At 43.7% G+C, this 22,609-nt stretch overlaps 1 protein-coding gene across 5 annotated transcripts in view; it reads right to left on the minus strand.

Annotated features, from left to right (window-relative positions):
- Window positions 1-22,609, minus strand: part of MYLK (myosin light chain kinase) — a 325,041-nt gene that overhangs the window by 94,322 nt on the left and 208,110 nt on the right. For all 5 annotated transcript variants that reach the window (XM_045031718.1, XM_045031717.1, XM_045031713.1 and 2 more), the window contains 3 exons: window positions 13,288-13,425; window positions 7,090-7,287; window positions 5,348-5,594 (listed from right to left, as the gene is read on the minus strand). In XM_045031718.1, the coding sequence (XP_044887653.1) occupies window positions 5,348-5,594; window positions 7,090-7,287; window positions 13,288-13,425 (583 nt within the window). The remainder of the gene's footprint in view (window positions 1-5,347; window positions 5,595-7,089; window positions 7,288-13,287; window positions 13,426-22,609) is intronic.

Here is a 22,609-nt window from a genome sequence, read left to right on the forward strand (position 1 = left end):
ACAACATCCAGATCATGCAAAGTTTTAACCCTAAAAAAACTCACTAACCATACTGGGCCAGATCGTCAGCGTCAAAGGAGCTACACTGATTTACGCAGCTAAGGATTGGGCCAAAAGTGTTTTTACACCTTTATTAGGGTTTGGCAAATTTGCAATGGAAAAGGGGACAAGAGAGGGGAGGTCACTGCTTTCTTCCTTAAAAACACACAGCATGTTGATAGGAGAGCACCAGATTTGCACAGAAATGAGTAACACGTTCCCTCTGGACCATTGTTTCTAAAGAATGACTGCTTCTGGGTGCAATCTGGTGCATGCCAATTGCTCTGCAAATTACCTCTACTCAATAAAATTCAAGGAATCCCTGGCTCAGGAGGAGGGGGAGCTAACTTTAGGTTTTCTTCACACCCTCAAAAACTCTATATAAAGTAATCAAAACTAATCAAACTTTCAAAGAGGCTGCTAAGGAGGAAGAAAGAGCAATTGTTATTGCTCTATTTAAATGTTTGGGAAGGGCTCGGCTACTATGGGGATAGGGTGACATAAGCAGAGCAGAGGATCTGCAGGAGAAGCAAGAGGATGATTCCTCAGCTCTCTGTTGCAGGACTGTTATTATGGAGACAATGGCTTGGCTTTAGGGGGGCTCCTCCAATTACTCCTGATCTTCCTGTTTACATCGGGGAAGGTGCATCAGGAAAGAGAGAGCACTGTAAAGAAGCACAGAGATTTTTGCAAGACGAGATGATGATAAGGTGTATCAAAGTAGACATCACTGACAGAACGTAGGGGGTGGTTGGGGGAGAAGGTGTTTCCATTTCCTCTAGTTAAAAAGCACTGCTTACCTTTAACTGGCTAAACCAATTTTTCTTCACTTCCTGGACCCAGGATCTGATTTACACGGTTGTATCAGCAACCGGATTCTGCTCCCTTGTCTCTCAACTGAGCAGAGTTGCTGTTGCAGCTATACAGGCCGCTGTTTTCCATTTCAATGGCTGCAGCTCAGGAGTGGGTGACTCGATCCCTCTATTTATACTAATTTGTGGAACACCATTCCTATGGCCCTTTACAATAACATGTCAGCAAAACATTGCTAAGGTAATGAAAACAAACACAGCTACCACAAAGAACCGAGTTCTGTTTAGATTTAAAACAAGGAACTGTATCAGCTTAACCACTGTCCCTTGACATTCAGCATTCCACCCCCAAGGGACAAGGTAAGCAAATAATCCAGTTAGCATTTATGGAAGGAAAAGAAAGGGAGCTAACTAATAATCACTGATAGAACACAGTGACCAGACTGGCTTATATGCCTGTGTGAATTAACGGGGACACAATGGAGTGGAAGAATGAAGGTAAGGGGCCTAAAGATTTTTATCATATTTTTTGAATATGTGGGTGGTCAATGCAAATGGAAAATTGGGGAAGACATGAATAACATTTGGCAGCGCTTAGAAACCTCAGAGAAAGGCATCTTAGAAACACCTAAGATAGATAGAATATCACACTTGACCAGTCTCCACTTAAAGGTGTCCCTGTGGAAGTCAATGGGAGTTTTGCCATCAGCTTCAGGGGGGCAGGATGTCACTGTGCAAATGCTTTATGGCTTGTGCAAGGTGCTATATAAAATTAATACAAGACATGGCAAAGTACGTTTAATTTGAAGAAAAACAGACCAAGTTTTAAGAGCTTCTGGTGCACTATATTACCAGCCTGCTCTGTTGTTGGGATTTCTCAGTTATGCTATGTGATGGGGTATCCACCCCACACAGGACTGGAAGGGGTTAAGGCAGGGGTCCCCAGTGTGGTGCCTGTGGGCGCCATGGCGCCCACGGGGGCATCTAAATGCGCCCGTGTCCTGGCCGGCAGTCGAGCATCCACCAAAATGCCGCCGAAGAGGCGTCGCCGAAATGCCACAGAAATTCAGCGGCATTTCAGCGGATGCTTGACTGCCACCACGGTCCTTCATCTGGTGCCCACCAGATGAAAAGGTTGGGGACCATTGGGTTAAGGTGATCAGCTAAGCCTATTAACTTCACAGGCTGCACCTGGAGGAAGAGCCATGGTGCAAGGAATTGATTGTAAGAAGGTTCAGCTGGGCAGGAATAGGCGGGGCCTATAAAGCCTGGAAGCTGGCAACAGAGAGGAGCTGCTGCTGGGAAGAGCAGTCACTCCCTGGAAAGAGGGAGGAGGGTTTGGTGCTGGTGCTCCCAGGGAAGGGAGGACCACCAAGAACGATAGGAAGCAGTCCAGGGAAGGAGCAGTGAAAGGCTGGGAGAGTAAAGCACAGAACTGGTGGGCTGAGAGTCCCTGAACTGGAACCCAGAGTAGAGGGAGGGTGCACGGTCCCCTACCAGCCGTTGAGGGAGTGGCACCTGAGGCGGTGAATAAGTCCTGGGAAAACTGCCTAGGGCTGCTGAAGGAAAGACTTTGATATACACCCGGAAGGGGGAGATGCCGAGTGACCTAGCCTGAGGGCTGAGTCACAAAGATGACACTTCAGTTCCTGGGCTGAGAGAGGAGCGACAGACCTGAGAGAAAGATGGTGTGGCAGTGTGCAACCTCTAGAGCTAATCCCCAGAGAGACGAAGAGGAGGCGCCAGACTACCGGTGGGTGGGGCACCCCATCACATGCTATCATAAAATCCAGTAGCACTGACACAGAAGCATCCAGTCCCCTCAGAGCCAGAGTTAAAGAGAAGGCAAATAGATTCAGCTGTCACTGCCTCAGATAATGTTTAGATTGGCAATAAACATATTTCCATACTCCACAAACAACCAAGTGTGCAGGACAGTGTGGGCTATTCATGTTGGGCCAGATTCTCAGCTGCTGTCAATTAGCGCATCTCCATGGACGACAATGGAGCTATGCTGATTTATACCAGCTGAAATTTCTTCGGCTATTATTTGTGGTGAGTGGTTGGTTACCTAAAGCATATGGTTTTATTTCTACTCCCTGAATGGTAACTGAAACTTTTACAAACCAGAGGAGTGTAATCAGGGTTTTCAAAATTCATCCAGCAATAATTCCAACATAGCTTTATTATGGAATAGAACAAAATGAGTGCACTGATCCTTGTGGGATCCCCAACAATTCTTCTTGTAAACGGATTAGGAAATAAACTTCAACTTTTATGTAGTCTCTCTGTTATGCTTTCTTCAGTTTGCTATTTCATATCTGCATCAAGCCCACTAGAAATCTCCTATGGCACTGGCTTTGTTACAGAGTTTTATGCTCTTAGCTCTATTTTCTAGTCTATCACATTTATGGTATGGAAAGCCTTGCATTTTAGGTATGTCCTCGCTGCAGAGTTAGCCTGGGTGATCAGCACCCAAGTTATCCTAGCTTGGGCGCGCCACACTGCAAAGTCACACTTGATTACTGTGTCCTCACTAGTGCTGTATTCACCTGTGTGTCACTAGGACTTCTGGGGACATGCCCCATGGTTTTTTTGTGCTGCAGTAAGCTGAGCCACTCCCAGTGAATTGTGGGAGAAGCTGTCTGTCCTTCTGGGCACACAGAAGTCACAGACTATCAGCACTTGAATGATTAATCCTGTGTCCTCACTGCAAGGTCGGTTACCAGCCTGAATAAAAGCAGAATATGGGCTTCCACACCCTCAGTCAAGCCACCTAGCATGGGTTGAAAGCATCACTTAAGGTGAGTGAGAGGTTTTTGTGTGCGGAGGGGAGGCAGGGTTAAGCAAGTAAAAGCCCAGGCTAACTCTGCAGTGAAGACATACCCCAATGAATCAGTGTTGTGACTCCTCTGTGCTCCTTTAAAATCTTAGTGTCATCCTAATGTATGGTGCACGGTGTGTTATGTAAGGTAGGTAAAAATAACTCATGTGCAAGAGTGACTAGAACTGGAGTACAAACGTTTGAAAGTAACACTGAAGAAGTTCCTGTCTAAACTGTCCACTAGTCAATCTGGACTAAAAAGGTAGCATATAGAGCAATCAGAGCAAATGCATTTGTACCTGATGTCACAGGCTCAAAGATCCATGGAAGTTAAATAAAATTTAATAAAGAAAGTCACAAAAATTAACCAAATAAGGCAATACATCAAAGTATGGTACCTAGCGTAGAATGATATTGGTCTAAAGTTATACAATTAAGTTTATGACCAAAAAGGGAATGTGTTTCTAGGTCTGATTGTCACTATCAAAAGGGGGAAATAAAGCTACAGCACTTTCTATGTGACACAGAACGGCAGCAAAGTTGATGCTAGATCTGAAGGGCATAATTTTAAGAACAGACTAAAAGGCAAATCCTAGAGAATTTGTAAGAAGTGCTTTCCAGATTTTTAGGGGATTAACACAAGCATGGAGTATCTTGCTCAATAAAGGCAATGTCTAATGGTGTCTTAGCCCAAAAGAGGGGTCAAGAAAAGGAGGCTCTCATTCCAAATTAAAATATTTGAAGCAGATGGTCGGGAAGTGCATCCCCCTAATGTGGTGAGTCAAACATGTGAAATGGCCCTTCCCGGGGGGATTGTTCCCTCAAAAAGCCGGAGTCGTTAGAAAAAAAAGCCAATGAGATAGCAGGGGAGCACGGTAAACAAATAGGCTTGGCCATGACATCCATAATTAGATACGTATTTTACCTTTCCCACTGCCGCTGACCAAGCTTGATTTTTTTCCCCAGCATCTAAAAAGAAAATTATGCCCCTACTCTCTCCTTCTCTCTGCCCCCTTTTTTTCTTTCAAATGCACCTCATTTCCTGTCGCAGCTTTAAATGGGTCTTTTGACCTATCACATGGACCCAGCTACTTTATTATTCACAAAAAAGTACTTTACATTTCTACAGCACTTTATTCAGGGATCGCAAAGCACATTACCACCATTTATGAACCCCTGCAACCTCTGTTTTATAAACGGGTAAGGAGTTGCACCAAAAGATTAAGTGACTTTTCAAGGTCACACAGGCAGTCAGGTGCAAGACCAGGAATAGAACTCCATCCCCGTGCTGTAATCATTGAGCTAGACTCCATCCAGAGCTTTCCATAAGATCAGGAACCAGCCAGGGGAGGACTGGTTACACTGAAAGGCCATGGCTGGCCGTTGGGAATAACAGGCATGTTGTCCAGGACAGCACCATGTAAGCCAACGGGATGAGTGAATGCAAGGCTTCCTAGGGGGGTGAGAGGTTTTAGGAAAGGAAGATGTAAATGGGAGGGGTCTTGTTTTGTTCAGGGGATGGAGAAGGGAGGGAGGCCTGGTTGCAGTTTGGGGGATGGAAGTGGGAGTGGGATGAAAATAACTACATCAAAGTGCTCCAAAGGCTGGGGAAACAACAAATCTCCCCACCTCAAAAAATGGCTACCAGGTATTTCTTTTGTGGTGAACGTACCTGAGCTGGATTTCATACTGTCCAGCCTGACGGCGCTGCACATTCCTCATGATCAGCGTGAAGATGTCCTCGTTTTGCAGGATCTCGCACCCTGCTCCCGGCATTATTTCCTGCCCATCTTTAAACCAGTGCACTGTGGGGAAAGGGTCTCCAGCGATGGCACAGGAAATAAGGACATTCTGTCCAGGAGCTGCTGTCACTGATCGTGGTTTGCTAATGAACCAGGGTTGAATACCGTCCTGAGGTTCTGTAGCACACAAATGAAGGAGCAATATGGGATTAAAAAAAAATAAGCAAGAGAAATGGCCACACCTAAGTGTGAGCATCCAACTGCCTACACTACATACAAAGTAACCACAGGGTCACAAGGGAATTCTGAACACTTTAGGGTATAATCTTCTAACCTGATAACACAGCTGGCCTTTAGCCTTGCAAGAAACTCTTAGTAATACTAATATTAAGCAATGATAGATCACATTATTGGCCAGATTTAGGCCCATGTTACAAAATGGAGAACTGAGGATTTCTCTCTAGTGTAGGGGGACATGCTGGGAGCAGGTGTGGTGTCAGTGGAATGTGATTCATGGGGCTGTTACAAACTAGTTTAACAGATCTGCCATGAGGCTGAACCCAGAAGGCTGAATCCTGGGTCGGGCAGAGGGGGAAAGGCAGACAAAGCCACCTCTTCATTGCAAACCTAGGTGTGCCAGTCACTGGTCTGCTGTATCCAAGGATTAAGCCCTATAGCCTCCAAATCATTTAGAAACATTAATTTATCAGATAACTCCTGGGAAATAGATTTCCCATTTTAGGGAAACTGGGACAGAGGAATTCAAGACAAAGTTTGGAACTCCTTTCTGATTTTGGGTGTCCAAATTGAGACAGCTTGGGCCCAATTTTCAAAAGTACCAAGGACCCATAATTCTAAACAACATGAATTGGAGCTATAGATGCTCAGTGCATCTGAAAGACAAGCCCAACCACATCAACTTGGGCCTCCAACATCAGAGAGGAAAACTGAATGAAGATTTGATTTATTGAGGGCCCCAGTGAAAGAACCAAGACTGGAGTGCTTGAAGACTTATGGCTGCTTCTCATATACTTAAGTGACTTGACCATGCTACATCCCTGTATTTTTCTTTAAAAAGAGATGGTGTTGAGTACACCTAAAACCCCAGGCACTTAGCTTAGGGCAGACCCCCCTCCCTGTACCTCATACCACATTAAGGATGGGATTTACATCACACAAAAGTTGCCTTCACAGACTTCATTTATGGGGTTGTTTTCAAATTGCAGATTCCACATATTCCTCACACATTATTCTTATAGTGCTAATAATAAAAGAAGCCAGCATGCCTGGCTCCTGGGCAGGTTTTCCAAATGCCCAGTGCTTTAATTAGAAAGAAAAACAGCATTAACTGGTTTACAGTAAGTCCATAGCTAAGTAAGCCTTGATAATCAGAATCTGAAGTGGTATTTAGCAGAATTCTTGCACTGTCCTTAGCAATAGTGTGCAGGGATGAGGTTTTTAAATAATGTGAAGTCCCACAGAAAAAATGGAGAAGTTGCTTTTGCTAAACATCTCTCAACCCAGACACACAGATCTGAGTGCTCGCAGTATCCACCACAACATACCTTACATACACTATCTACTTTAAATAGACCCTCATCCAGCAGACTGGAATGCTGTCCTTTGTACTCTTCCTAAACTTGGAAGGTTCAGAGAGCTTCCAGCTTCATACCTTGTACAGTCAAAGTTGCTTGGGTCTGAGTTTCTCCTAAGTCATTCCATGCTTCGCAGGTATATTTGCCCGTGTCCTCAGGGAATACCTCCTGGATGTACAGGCTGTATTCATTGCCTTTCTTTTCAAAGTGAAAGTCTTCTGTCTCTTGGATTTCTTTCCCATTGTGCAGCCAGATAATTTCAGGAGGTGGGTTAGCTGCGCAACACCAAAAAAACAAAAGGATCAACACAACTGAAAAGAGACGCAACCTCATCAGCTTTGTAGGATCTCAGAAAAGACCCATTTCAGCCATGGCATAAGCAGGCACAAATTGTACTGATTACCTATTGTGTGCTGTGCCTTTTTGTGCTAGGACTTGGATCACAACTCATGAAACACTCTGAAAGACATTTGGTATAAACATAACTCAGCTTGTTGCATTATCTCCCCTGCCACAGCTCCTTTTTTTATTTGCTATCATGTATGGGATCAGCATGGAAGCACAACCCTCTTGTAAAGTTGAATCTGTATCTGCCTCACCCAGATTCAAGCCAGAATAATCTATTAAGGTCACAATAGAAGTGATCAAAGATTGTGATTTCAGGTAAGGAAGAACTGGCAGAAGAAACAGTTACTTATTGTAACTGTGGTTCTTTGAGATGTGATGCAGATGTATATTCCACTTAGGTGTGTGCGCGCCCAGCACAACGGAGCCAGAGAATTGTGCCTAGCAGTATCTTTAGGGGGCAGCGCTTGTGCAGCGTGCCCATAGCCTCTCCCCTGGCTATATGAGGCAGTGCTGCCTTGACCCCCCATCAGTTGCTTCGTGCTCAACATCCAAAGACTAGGCTCCAATGCAGAGGAGACAGTGGGTCATGGAATACACATCCACATCATATCTCTAAGAACCACAGTTACAGTAAGTAACCATTTCCTCTTCTTCAAGTAGATGCAGCCGCGTATCCCACTTGGGTGACTCACAAGCAGTACTCACCCCAAGAGGCTGGGCTCAGATTCTATCTAAACGTTTGCATCCACTCTGGATGACACAGTAATGGCATAAAGGTTCATAAATGTATGTATGGACAGCCAAGTGGCAGCCCTGCAAACGTCCAGTACTGAAACATCACTGAGGAAAGCTATTGACGTAGCTTGCACTCTCATAAAATGAGCTCTCACCTGCTGAGGAGGTATAGTTGAAGCTATTTTGTATGCAGTCTTGTTACAGGATCTTATCCACCTAGACATCGTTTGTGAAGAGACCACTTGCCCCTTCATATGATCTGCATATGACACAGATGAGGCGAAGCACAAAATGGTTTAGTCCTGCCCAGGTAGGTTAGACATCATCTAATGTTTGGAGATGATGCTCTCCAGGGATGAATGTGGCTTTGGAAAGAACACAAGTAAATACACTCCCTGGCTCAAATGAAACTGAGGTGTGACAGTAAAGTAACTTTTTCTTTGGAGAGTAGGTCGGGATGGGGAGGAAGGGATACGGGAGGCTGAATCACCAGTGTAAGAAGGCTGGAGAAACAACACTGCCTCAGCCATGCCAGAGCAATGAGGTTGAGTTTGGCCAATCAGGCTGAAAGGAAGCATCATGAACTGAAAATGGCACTCTGCCACGACAAACCAGAGGAATTTTCTGTGGCTCAGAAAATCACCACATGAAAATAGGCATCCTGAAAGTCCAGAGCAGCAAACCAGTCATTCTGAAACAATGTGGGGGAGGATAGTGGATAGGATGGCCATTCAGAACCTCAAGTATCTGATATATTTGTTGAGATTGCAAAAGACGAGAATAGGTCTTATCCCCTCCTTTTAGATTTGGGAACCAGAAAGTACTGACCCCAGTGTTCTGGAGGAACTTTCTCCACTGCTCTCAGAGCAGACCTGCTCGAGGCATAGTATCTCGTGAGAATGGTCCCTGAGGAGGGACAGGGAGGGAGGATGGGGTGGAGAGAAACTGGATGGCATAGCCCAATCTGACAGTGCTTAGGACCCAGCTGTCAGTGGTAATTAAGCCCCAAGCATTGTGATAGCTAGCCAGCCTGTCCCGAACAGAGGCGATGACTGGACTATTGCTCTGTACAAAAGAGTCAAAATGGGAGCTCGGGGTGGGGTGGGGGGGAAAGAGAAACATCAGAGGGTAGGGGCGTGTTGACTGGACAAATCCCGGACCTGAATGGTTTCTCTTCTGAGACCTATGCCCCTTTCTGAGGTAGCTCTATTGTCTTGGGGAAGGGACAGGCTGCTCAAAGGTGTTTTGCAGACAGTATTGCTGCTGCTATTGACCACCGTAGTGGTGCCTTTGCACTGCTGGAATATACACTCCCCAGAAATGTAACGTAACCCTAGAATCCTTGAAGAAGTGGAGTCTCGTCCATCTTGTCTGAAAAAAAAGCACTCAGCTGTCAAAGGGCAAATCCTTCATAGTCCGTTGCATGTCAGGAACAATGCGCACGTTCTCCAGCAAGGACACCCTTCTCATGGTCCCTGCCGAGGCCATCACTCTGGTTGACGTGTCTGTGACATCCCATGTGGACTGCAATGTCTTGGCTACCTAGCAACCTTTGGCGACGAACCCCTGAAACTTCTCCCTGGAGGCTTCAGACAACTGATCGGCAAACTTAGACATAGCTGTCCAATTCACAAAATCGTATCCGGACAACAGTGCCTGCTGGTTCGCAATCCACATTTGCAGGGAAGAGGTGGTTTAGATCTTTCTACTCCTTGTCCTTAGATGTGGACTTAAATCTGCCCTGCTGAGTTCTATCATTCATGGCAGTTACAACCAGGAAAATTTGGGGCCAGATGGGACTAAATGCCCTGAAATCCTTGCACCAGTACAAAATAGCATCTCTCCAAGCTCTTTGCAGAGGGAGTACCAAAGCAGATGTGCTCCAAAGAATCTTTGCAGGATCTAAGAGCACACAGTTAATGGAGAGAACCACTCTCCCAGGGGCAGACGGCTGCAGGATATCCAACAACTAATGGGTATTCTTCTTCAGGAACTCCTGAACGCCCAGGGAAGCGGCCATGTGCTGCAAAATGTCCTGGTTGGCCTTCAAGTCCTCTGGCACTAAAGGAGAGGAAGAGCCAGGCACTGTCAAATTGTCTGGGGGCTAAAAAAAAAAAGAGGCCATTAACTGCACCAGGCTGGATCCCGTTTCTGGACTGATGAACCTGGACAGGACAACTCTGGAGGTTCTGCAAGGGAAAGGCTGAATTGGTGCCTGGACCTGCAGCAGATCAATGGTCTCTGCCACAGATCTGCCCGGTGATCTTACCTTAGGGTAAGCTGAGGGAGTGCGACCTCTTCAACTGAGTGTCCTCCGGGTTCCATGAATCCAAATGTGGGAAAGAATAGGGAATTGATGGCCAGCAGGTGCTGGATCAGGAGTCCCCATCCTGACCACAAGATGAGTGCCAATCCTGGTGCCCATGGTGCTCCATGAACAGCCCTCGATGTATGCCAGGTGATGGAGAGTGGGAGGAGGAAGAACCCAATCTGAATGCCAAGGAGTCTCGGATTCCCAGGAATAAAGATGGAGCCACCCCTGAGGGTGCAAGTAACTGGTTTGACTCATCCGCCGTCACCCAGAACAAGGAGGGGACTGGCCCCAATGGTGGAAATGATACCAACAGCACCGAGCACACATCTGAAGCCAGGAGTAGTAACAATGCTGTTGACCGTGATGAAGTGGAGGATGGCAAGTGCTGCCACATTAACATTGGTGGCACTGAGCATAGCACAGTAACAAGGAGTTTCCTGGTGCTGAGGAGGTCCCTTGCACAGAGCCTGGCACTGCCCCACTTCCAGAGACCACAAAAGGGAAACACTGGGGTGCTGTGCCAACAGACACAAAAGTTCAGTGGCCCACCCACCCACCAGGGCTATAACCTAGGTTAGCCCTGGAAAAGTTCTGGACTAAGGCAGAGGTCGGGGCAGAGGAGGCCCACTGCAGCCTGATTCGCCATCAGCATTAACATCACCTATATAGGTACCAGACAACAGACACTTCAGAGCTGGAACCAGCGTAGACAGTACAGGGTCTTTAACCCCCTACACAGTACTGGGGAGTGGTGAGAGGGACCTGCTCCACCTTGCATGCTGGCAACAACACTCGGCTGGCCCATGCTCCTTCTGGAGGAGAAGAGTCTCCATGAGACCCGGCGTGGTCTCAGTTGGTCTTATGCAACCTTTTCCTTGGTGCACTTGAGTGGGATCCGCTCCTCCATCTCTTCAGTGAGGCACCAGATCCAGAGTGTGAAACAGCAGCAGTTTCAGAACCCGAGGGCAACCTTCAATCTGATATAGGCCTTGGTGCTGAAGCAGGCCGCATGACCTGCAAAGGTCCCTAGCCACCTGAGTCCCTTTTGTGGATGATTTACAAATTAAACACCACTCCCTGACATGGTCCTTGCCCAAGTACAGCAAGCATCGTACATGGGGTCGCTCCCCCAACACAACAGACAATGTTTAAACCCCAGTGAGGGCATCACCAGGGAAATACTTAACTAAAGCTAATTCACAATAAATCTTAACACACACTAAAACTAAGGGTACTAACTACATACAACTAGAAAAGTCACTAAACAAGAGAGAGAGAAATTATGAAGTTAAGAACCACACAGAGACCTGACTCCGGCCACAGGCAGTAAGAAGGAACTGAAGGGGGTTGAGGCGGTGCTGCCTCATATAGCCAGGGGAGGGGTAATGAGCATCAGGCATGAGCACTGCCTCCAATGGGTACTGTGAGGCAAAATTCTCTGGCTCCAGTGTGCCAGATCCTAAGTGGAATACACAGCTGCATCTACTTGAAGCAGCAGATGAACACCAAAAGAAACAGATGCTAGCTTAAAGCAGAGGTCCCCAGTGAGAGCACAAAGTACAATGACAACGTTTGCCCAAAAGGCTGTCTCCCAGTCACCTACACTAATTATTGTAACAGGCAAAATTATTTCCAGTAGAAGGTTTTCCATGAGATGTTGGTTGCTCGATAGGGAAGATCTTAGCCAAAAGGTGGTAGGGATGGGGTTTGTTTGTTTTTAATAGTTCAATTCTGGGTCAAGTAGGCGATACCCTTACTCATGCTGAGTAGTACTTTACCCCTTGCACAGTGGCGGATTAAGAAATTTGCTGCCCCCAGGCCCTCAAAAAATTGCCACCCCCCACCCCGCGCCAGATCACCTCCGCTCCCCGGCGGCAAGCCTGGGAGGGAGGGGGGAGAAGGGGAGTTGTGGCGCACTCAGGGGATGGCGAGGTGGAGTGATGGTGAGCTGGGGCAAGGAGCGGTTCCCAGCCCCACCCCTGGGCCCCAGCTCACCTCTGCTCCGCTGCCTCCTCCAAGTGCCACTACTCGCTTTTCCCTCCCTCCAGCGCTTTTGCGCAGCAAGCCTGGGAGGGAGGTGGAAGGAGGGAAGCACGCCACGCCTGGGGGAGGAGGTGGGTCGGGGATTTGGGGAAGGGGCGGAGTTGGGGAGCGGGCACGAGCAAATTTGCCACTCCTGCAAATTTGCCACCCTAGGCCTAGGCGATAATACACCGCTGCCCTCACACAATCCCATACGGAATAAACAGGAGTACTCAGTAGTAAGGTACTACTCTGTGAGTAAGGGAATCAATCTGACACTTGATGATTTCATCTTCAAAGAGCCATGGATGTCAATGGAGATGTCTGCGATAGGAGGTAATGTCGAGTATTTTTTAGTACATCTCTTTGGAGATAAAAAAATAAATAAATAAAGGTGTGAGCTATAAAATTACATTTTAGATCCTCTGATCAAAGTTAGCTGCCAAAGATTTGTGTTACCAAAGTTCATGCTACAGCTGATCTCTCTTCTACAGCACTAATCTTGCACCAGCTGACAGCAGTTCAATCTTGTCTGGTTCACAGCACAGGCTATTATGAGCCCTTCAAGACTTAATTTCAGTTCAACAAGGAGTTGATATTATTCTGCTTATTATTACAATAAAGAGATCCTTCTACAGATCTGAACACTAACAATAGACAGTGTTCATCCACCTTCAGGTTCAGTCTAGATGACCCTGATTTTTGCTTTGTTAAAATTGGCTCCTTGAAGCATTATATTTAATTACAAAGTCTCTCTCACTACGACATAAAAGGCAAACACTGCACATTTTAATTATCTGGTAGGTCTACCAGCCAAGGTTTTTCTTTTAAATAATGCTGGTACTTGGTTACTTACCTGATACTTCCACAGTCATTATTACTTGGCTTCCATCCATTACCTTGATATCAGTAAGGCCTTTAAGGAAGACTGGTGCAAAGGTCTTGTTAGTCTGGACAGACTGTGTGCTTTCCACTTTCTTGCTGCTTTTCTTTTCTGTGGAATTAATGGAAAAACAGATCTCTTACTGGGAACTCTCACTATGCATGTTAGCTGTTCTTCGACTCAGGGTGATTTCAGTTGGGTGGTCTCAGTCCAGTTCTTAGACAGGACATCACCAAAACCCACCACCAACATGGCTGTGTCTCCTGCTGGCAGCCCCAGAAGAGAGGCCAAAGACTGAGTGAAAGTATTGACTGTAGTGTCCTCCCTCCCCCAATCCTTTCAGCTCAGAGTTCAGGTATATTGGCAGGATAGCATGGAGAAGTTTGAACTAATTTTCTTTAATACACCTCTCCTTATGCAGAGACTTTCTCTCTATAGCTGACAATCCAGTTCCTTTCATCAATGCTAAATTCATAGTGGAATATGGAAACCCACCTCACCCCTGTCCTGTATTACACTCAGCAAAATGTGCAATGATGGGAAAGATTTCTTCCTGCCCCCTGAGGCAATTGGCTTATGCCCTGAAGGATGAGCTCTGTTTATCCTTACTTTAGGGTATATAACGAAACTACAGCTCCTTTCGTTAAAAATTATCCAGGATTGCTGGAGACTCCTACTACGGTCTGTCTGGAGGGATTCATATGGTGTGAAATCAGCTTATTTGGCTAGATCCTGACAGATGCATCAGATAAGGGTAGGTACTTCTGCTCAAAAGCTCAGAGGAAGGGCATTTATGGAGCCAACGTAGTGGTGCTGGCCAAATATAGCAAGCCATCAACTATCTGTCAGTCACTTGGGAACACTTGCTGTTTGATTTATCTTGTGAGCTCGCTGAGGGTAGAGATTGTTTTGTCTTGTACAATGACAAGCATACACTCATGGTCCTCCATAAACAAGAACAGCTTCTTCTGTGTCTGTTCCCGTCCAAGAGATTTTGCCCTAATTCTCCCTAGAGTGTTTTTGTCTAAGGGGCCTTTTCTAATGAGGTTTTGTCCCAGAGGCTTATGGTACAGGAAGATTTTCCCATAGGGATGGATAGAAAGAGATCAAAGCTTGTTCGGTAAGAAATGTGGGAACTCAGACCTACTGCAGTTGAATTTAATGGGCTTAGCTTTTGAAATGCCTAGTTTTCCACCATGCTTCATGTATCTAGCACCTATTTGCAGTGTGAGTGGCATTGTGTAGGTAAAATGGTCGTGATTTTGGTTCAGGCCCAACTCCAGTAACAAGTTACTAGGGTTTGTTAGCTCCCCCTGTATTTCATTCTTCACTCATGGAGAATGTTAGAGAAAGGAAGTGCTGAAAAAGGATTGCAGCATTGTGCAATCCAAGCTAGCTTCCTCTGCTACATTTCTAATGCCTGGCAAAGCACCACATAGAAAGGAATAAAGATCGGGGATGGGGGACAGCCATTAAAAGGGAGAGAAGGAGACAAAAAGAATGGGGGCAGGAAGGGGAGGAAGGGAGAAATAGGACAGGAAATAGGAGAGAGTAGAGACCAAAAATGACACTGAGAAATAATGCTTCTAGAATGCCCTTTATCCCGGCACCTCATAACACTTTAGAAATACAGAGAGAAGGAAGAAGGCATGCAAAGAGGAGGAACGGGGCAGGCAAACTAAAAAAAGAAGGAACAGGAAGAACACAAAGGGTGGAAACAGCATTGTTACTAACAGTACTCCACTAAGACTGACCAGGACATTTACTAGAACGTTTGAGTCCCTTGTTCTGTATAATCTAAACAGGTGAATTTCTGTTCTGTTATCAAGAGATGAGACTACACAGCATGTGCAGAATATGTTAAACTGGTTTAGTCACTGCAGAAGGAATATGTCAAAAACAAAACTCAAAAAACAATGTGTCAACAGCATTAACTCCGAATGTGCACCACAAAAATGCATGTTTTACGCACAGGAATGAAACAGCAGTTTATACAAAGCCGTATCAAAGTTAAAGGACATCTGCAGTGGTGGTGAAGAGCAAACCACTACAAATAATTACATCTTAAATATAACAAAGAGTGATTACAAGTTTAGGCTCCAGTTTCGCAAGTTGTTCCAAGCAGATAAACCCCGCCACACACATGCAGTGTTGACGACTTCACTGGGTCTGAGTGTGGAAGGACGGCTCTACCCATGTATAGCAACTTGCAGGATCAAGGTCTAAATAAGCAATCTGCCATCATGACTGGCCAATGCTGACCTATAGTACCTGACACTTTGAGGTGAAGTGCAGAGAGCTAAGCACCGCTTAAGTCTCAGAAACAAGGCTTAGGTTGAATTTAAGCAGTGCTTAGGCTTGTACCAATCTCTACACATAGCTGAATTTCACCTTTACAGAAAGCATAAAGATATTTAAACAATGTATGTTTAGCTCAATAAAAAAAGAGCTGGAAGGGAAAGGGTAAAAGGATGTAAACACTAGCGAGGGAAAAGAATTAAGGTGGGACAAGGCAGAAATGGGATGAAATTATGGACATGAAAATTAGGCTGAATATCAGCAGGGGAAAAAAATTCCTAAAGCTGAGCAGGGTCTCTTCAGGAGCAGAAAGAAAGGCACTGTGTATATCATAACCTCTAGGGAGACATTCCTATCCTTATAAACATGTTCTGTATCAATATACAGATGTTTGTTTTAAACTTCTCCTTAAGAATGTAGTATTAAGCCTTTCAGATTTACTTTAAATGGTCCACTACTTAATTTCTCATTATATTTTATGACCCAGTAGTGGAAATGACGCTGTTTTCTGATGCTACACTTGTTAGAGTGCACATATGGCAGAGAAGGCAGCTCTGAAGCAATGGATAGGAGCATTATGAGACTCTGACAGTGCTCTAATAGCTCCTAATTGCACCTGCTCTGAGTGAGAATTCCAAGGGAAATGAAAAGTGCAATCAAAGAATCATAGAAATGTAGGACTGGAAGAGCCCTCGATAGGCCATCTAGTCCAATCCCTTGCACTGAAGCAAGACTAAGTATTGTCTAGACCCTTGCAGGTGTTTGCCTGTTCTTAAGAACCTCCAGTGACCGAGATTCTACAACCTCCCTAGGTAATTTGTTCCAGTGCTTAACTAGCCTTACATTTAGGATTTTTTTCCTAATGGCTAACTTAAATCTCCCTTGCTGCAATTTAAACTCATTACTTTTTGTCCTGTCTTCAGTGGATAAGGAGAACAATTTATCACCCTCCTCTTTATGACAACTTTTTAACGTACTGATGACTTATCATGCCCCTCCCCCTACAATTCTCTTCTTCAGACTGAACAAACCTAATTTTTTCAATCATGGCTAAGATAACGAATGTTACTGTTCAAATTATGACACCTAGTAGTATGACCATAGCGCCTAGGGGCTCTAGTCATAACCAGGATCCAACTGTACTAGGTATTGTACAAACACAGAACAAAAAACAGCCCTTGCCCCAGGGCTTACAATCTAATCAGAGTGCAATAAATGAACGGTTGAAGAAATTGACTACAAAGAAACCAGAACATACTTTTTTCAAACACGCATGGCACTAACAAAACAGATTTAAACCCTTCCCTCCCCCCCCCAAAGATGTGTCTTACAGGGAACAATCTGATTTTAAGCTATTCATGTTCAAACACAGCATGCTGCATGCACTGGTATTTTAAAGCAGATTATCATAATTGCCATTTATTTCTAAACTTGAAAATGGCTTATATTACAGAGACTTAAATTCTGGATTTTAACCACCATCTGTTTAAAATGAAACCATACCACTTATTCTATGTAATGTCCCCTCCTCTAAAAAGGACACAAGACACCGGATTTTAATTATGTTTAGGACAATTGAATGGATATGCTGACAAAGGTGTGACTTCTGCTGGACACTAGACTCTGACAATATGGGTGTTCTCTTGTAGTCTCACCGACTCTTAGTCTAAAGCCACACTTTCTCAATCTGGGATCCAACTTTGCCATGTGATGTGTTAGAGTGGAATGCTTTACTCATGCAGCATGCTTGTGCTGGAGTATTAAATTGCAGGATCTAGGCCTTAATCATTACCCAGCTCTCCCTTTGTAAATCACATATTGCAGTACAAGGTTGGTGAGGTAATATCTTGTATCGGACCAGCTCTTCTTCAGGTCTCAGTGTAAGCTCGAAAGCTTGTCTCTCTCACCAACAGAAGTTGGTCAAATATAAGATATTACCTCACTCACCTTGTCTCGCTAATATCCTGGGAACAACATGGCTACAACACTGGAAACAATAATGCATTACAGTAACTTAAAAGCTATTGCAGCCTGCATTATAATACTTCCTGACTTAGAACTTGTTAGCAAGGCTGCACAAGTATTTTCCTACCTTACTTTGGAAGAAAACCTATTTTCTTCAGTTTCACACACAGTATTTCACCTTGCATAGATTATGCTTAAAAAAATGTCTTGTGTTTTTATGAAAAAAGATAAAACATTAACAGGCCCTCTATAATTCCAGGTTGAATAAATAACATGCCCATTTATGACAAAAGTAGACAGTCACTATATGTTTCCACCATGTATTGAAAATATTTAGCTAAGTATTTTGACTGATTTTTTTCTGTTGGAAAAAGAGTGACAGCTTACAATGGGTCCTTGGAGTAACCTCAGGATTTAACAACCCACAAATGCAGACCACACCCACTCAAAATCACCACCAGTCACCAACTAACCACACACATGGCACTGGGAATTGAACTAGTGACTTTCCAGACACTTGTATAAGGGGAGGATGGGGGCGGGGATGGGACAAGAGAAACACAATACTCAAGAACAAAGGGTTGACAGCACACCCTATACAACAAGAGGCAGGTCTTGGGGTGGCTTGGGATTTCTTTCTCACACACCTCTGCCCCCAAGCCCTTTCTGACATATTAACCCCAGAGTTCAGATGCTTCTTTGAACTGCTTCCTTTTCGGAAATCGGTTTGGAAATCTTATGAGAGCAATGTCTCACTAAACTTCTGGCAGGAACAACTTCTCCTATGACATTTTTGAGGCATTTCTGGTGCCAGAGATAGAAAGGCAGTCAAATGGGAAGAGAGTTCATTGAAAAATCTGGGACCTCAACACAGGTTGGTTTGAGGTTTTGGATGAAGGCCCTTATTTATCCTCATCTCTGCCTGCACTCCTGGCCTTGATGCACCAAATGTGAAATGCAGTAACCTCAACCTCAGCTGGTGTTAAGCACTACAACAAACTACATCCTTTTGACTTCTCTGCTCCATTTTTAACGATCACTGTTCTGTTGCTTTATCAGCCTTAGATTTAGTTTAAGAGTAAAAAGCCAGAAGCTATCACATGAGAAAATTGTCATGACGACAAAAATAACCTGTTGAACTGTGGGATGTTTATTTTTTTTTTAAAGAATTTCAGCATAGTTGCTGCACTCAGCTCTACTGAATTATGTCTTTACAATCCATCCCAAGTGCTAGCAATCAAGATGGTTAAACAGATGGTTAAATGGTCTGATGAAGCATTAAGGCAAAATTTCATAAATCTGTTTTAAAAAAAATGTAATAGTCGAACAGCTGGGATATATTACTGTAATTTATAAAAATAGGCACCAGTTTAACAACAGCTGTTTGCTTCATACAGGAGGCCAAATAATGCAGGACAGTATAGTCTATGCTATCCCTTGAATTAAGCCTGGGATTTTCAATGGGATTATCAATGGGATTTTGGTGGTGAACTCCTTTAGGCTCCACTGAAATTCCCAGTCTAAAAGTACTGATCTTCTTCCTATGCACACAGCTTAATAATTCTTGCTGATGTCTTAAAACCAGTTTTGATCTGAAGCTCATTGAACTCAATAGAAAGACTCCCTATGATTTCAGTGGGCTTTGGATCAACCCTTTATGAACTGTTGTAATAATCATAGAACTCCTGCATTTCTCTCTTCTTTCTGGTTTTAGAACTTAAGATCCTTGGGAAACAGAGTAATAGGATGCAGAGCCCAGAGGGAAAACAAATAGATGCCATAATTATCAGTCCAAAGAGCACAGTCCTTGGCCTGGAAGACTAGAAATAGAAAGGGCGGCATTTAAAGGCTACATTATACACCCACATGTATCTTATACCAAGCAGGAGTAATATAGGATTTTCCCACAGTGTTTCCTATCCCATAATGATTTACTTTTGATTAGAAAAAGCCACTTAAATGGGCATCCAATTTATTAAAAGAACAGTCAGCAAGTGCATTAAATCCAGAGAGATAAGAGACAAAGTTCAAATGCTTCTGACTTCCTACTAGAGAGACAGGGTCCTAGCATTTTTGGAAAAGAACAGGAAAGAGATGCATGGCCTTTGATGCACTGGTATACAATTTCTATTCTGTCCTCATTTGCTTGTGGGCATAAATAATCAACACTATGTAATTCACCTCTCTATAGCTGCTGTGCCAATTCTTCACTGTCTATAAAAACACCTACTCTGATGAATAATACTTTGAAATTCTATCACCTCTTTTGCTATCAGATTGCAAGAGTACTTTATATTAATTGAACCACCACATCTCTGTACATTGTAAATTATTATTACTAGACTATTAAAAATCTAGACCAAAACACACTTGGACTTTGGGAAAGTCTAGATCTGTATCAGAACTCTATGGTTTGAGTGCATCTTCAATAAGTAGATCCATATTACAGAAGGGTAAATTGAGGCACACATTTATTGCTTATTATTATTATTAAACACTTGCAAATATAGTGCCATTGTTAACCATAGTACTTGCAAGAGAAAATTTATGACAAATTCATGCTGCACTATAAGATGAGTAAACCTACTACATGGCAGTTGTATAACTTATTTATTTTATTATATATATATATATATATATATATATATATATATATATATTCAGACACTTAATTTGTCTGAAAGATTTATTTGTTGCATGGTTATCTTCTAATATGGAAAATATACATGAGAAAGAAGAATAAAAAACATCACATTATCGCATTATGATTCCTAAGTCTGGCACTAAAGTTACATTGAGGCACATGGGAGGATCTGGATCCAATCCTTTTCAAAGCTTGAATGTGTTCAGAGATGGCACCTTGGTTCCACCTTGTCTCTAGCTAAAGAGGTAACTGCTAAATGTTATCTCCTAACAAAACAATGTTTGGCTTCATTCACAGCAATCCTTAGAAACTGTACATTGCAATAGCTCGCAGTATTTGTAGCATTAAGGTTTGGTATATTGATTTCTGCCTCAATCCCCATTGTTCCTGCCTTGGAAAGCCATCTTCTAGCATATCAAGCCTTAAAGCATGGCTCTACTCTAAAATGGAACTATATATAAATGACTTGTATGTGGCTCTTCTTTCATGTTATAATTAGTTAGTATAATTTGGCTGGTTTCAGGGCCAAAAAAAGGTTTTTTCCTTTTTTACTCTTGTGAGGCCTGCAGAGCCAACACAGCTAATAGGGAATTTAGCTAGGGATGCTAGGGGCAATCACAAGTGAATTTTGAGCACAAATTTGAGTAGTTAGACTTGTGCCCATGTTCCATTTTGGTGGGCAGAAACTGTGCCTATCAGAAAGGGAGGCAGAGTCTTGGTCCCTTGAAAATACACCCTGAAATTCCAGAATTTTAAGGTAAGCTACCATCTCCCCTCAGCCAGTTAGTAGGATTTGTAAGCCACACAGAGTTGAGAAAAATGGGTAAAATCCTATTTGGGAGTTTTGCCATTGATATCAATGGGGCCAGAAAATTTTAGTGGGTCTAATCAATCATCATGCTTCAGAGGACAAACTGATCACTAAATGAGGTCAGGAAGAAATTCCCTCTTTGATATACTTTTGCCTAATTAGCATAAAGCCCTCCACTGCAACTTTCTTAAGTAGCTGCCATTGGCCACTGTAGGGAACAGAGTGCCAATTAAATGGGCTACTGGTCTGTTTGGCTATGGCAATTTTAACATGCTTAGTGTTCAGTGGTGACAAACATTCCTTCAGTTCTCAATACTCTAAGTGGATATAAAAGCACACCCATAGGGCCACTTCCTTGTGAGGAGCAGAGAGCTATCAACCCCCCGTGAAATCACTGCCACTGCAGGACGCTCAGTTTGTCACAGGATCAGGCCAGTTACAGTCAGGGATATGCAAAGAATGAAGCGTTTGCTGCCTTTACTCAGAATGCTGCAAACCTACTGTTTAGTCTTATAAAAGACTTAATTATACCAGAGGAATCTGTTTGCCAGAGTCATATGGTAAAGCAGCCAAATAATGCCTAGCCTGACCCTTGCGTAGGGACACTCTGAGCCGCGTTTACCATTTATGGTGTTTAAATATTGTTTTGGCTCAAAGGCTAATAAATCAACTGAGCTGAAGAGAAGACTTAACTCCAGAAATCACTCCTTGTGAGCAAACTCAGACAACGAAGCTGCAGTTTCCACTAACGTCTCTCCGACACAGAGATTCACACACACATGTACAGTTAAAGTTCTGTGGCAGCCTCCCCAGCTATCAGCTGGAATTGCACACTTAGAAAGGAGTTCCACCTTCCTGTGTATTTCCAGTGTAAATAAGACCAGCTGTTGGCAAGTCACAGATTAACAGAGCTGTCAACTCAATAAAAAAAGTGGGCTGATTTCATAGAAAATTGCTATGGGTTGACATTCATCTAATTTGTCCCTCATTCTTCCTAAAAGTGTTTTTCTGTCTTAGACCTAAAGTCATGTGGTCAACACATTCTCTGCAAGTTTTGCACAACTTGCAAATTCGGTTAAAACCACCACAAGAAATAATCAAATCTCTATGTGCTTAGGGCACTTAAGGCCAATTTTGCTTTTAAAGAAGCCTCGGCTTGTCTCCGATGTTGCATGTTCATGCAATTGTAGTTAAAGATCTAGTGACACGACAGTTTCCTTTAGACACCCAACCCCCATCACTTATGCCTGCAGTTAATGGAGTGCCAGATTTAAATATCAGCTCTTTGGAGAAGACTTTTTGCTCTGTTACCACCTATGCCACCTCAGTATAAGATACAGAATTTACACAGGTGTAACTGATGGTAGAATTTGGCTATTTTAAAAGTGTTTAGTCTTGATGTGTGGAGAGTTAGGCACACTTCTCCCATTAGTGACAGTGGGAGCTATACGTATGGACAGAACAGAATGGACCTGCTAGCTGAGATGACATTTTAATTTTACTACAATCTGTGATATTTACTTTCACCGAATATCAAGACAAGCATAACTTTTAAGAAAACTTAAAATAGAGCATTT

This window comes from Mauremys mutica, chromosome 10 (genome assembly GCF_020497125.1).
Source record: "Mauremys mutica isolate MM-2020 ecotype Southern chromosome 10, ASM2049712v1, whole genome shotgun sequence".
NCBI classification, from domain to species: domain Eukaryota; kingdom Metazoa; phylum Chordata; order Testudines; family Geoemydidae; genus Mauremys; species Mauremys mutica.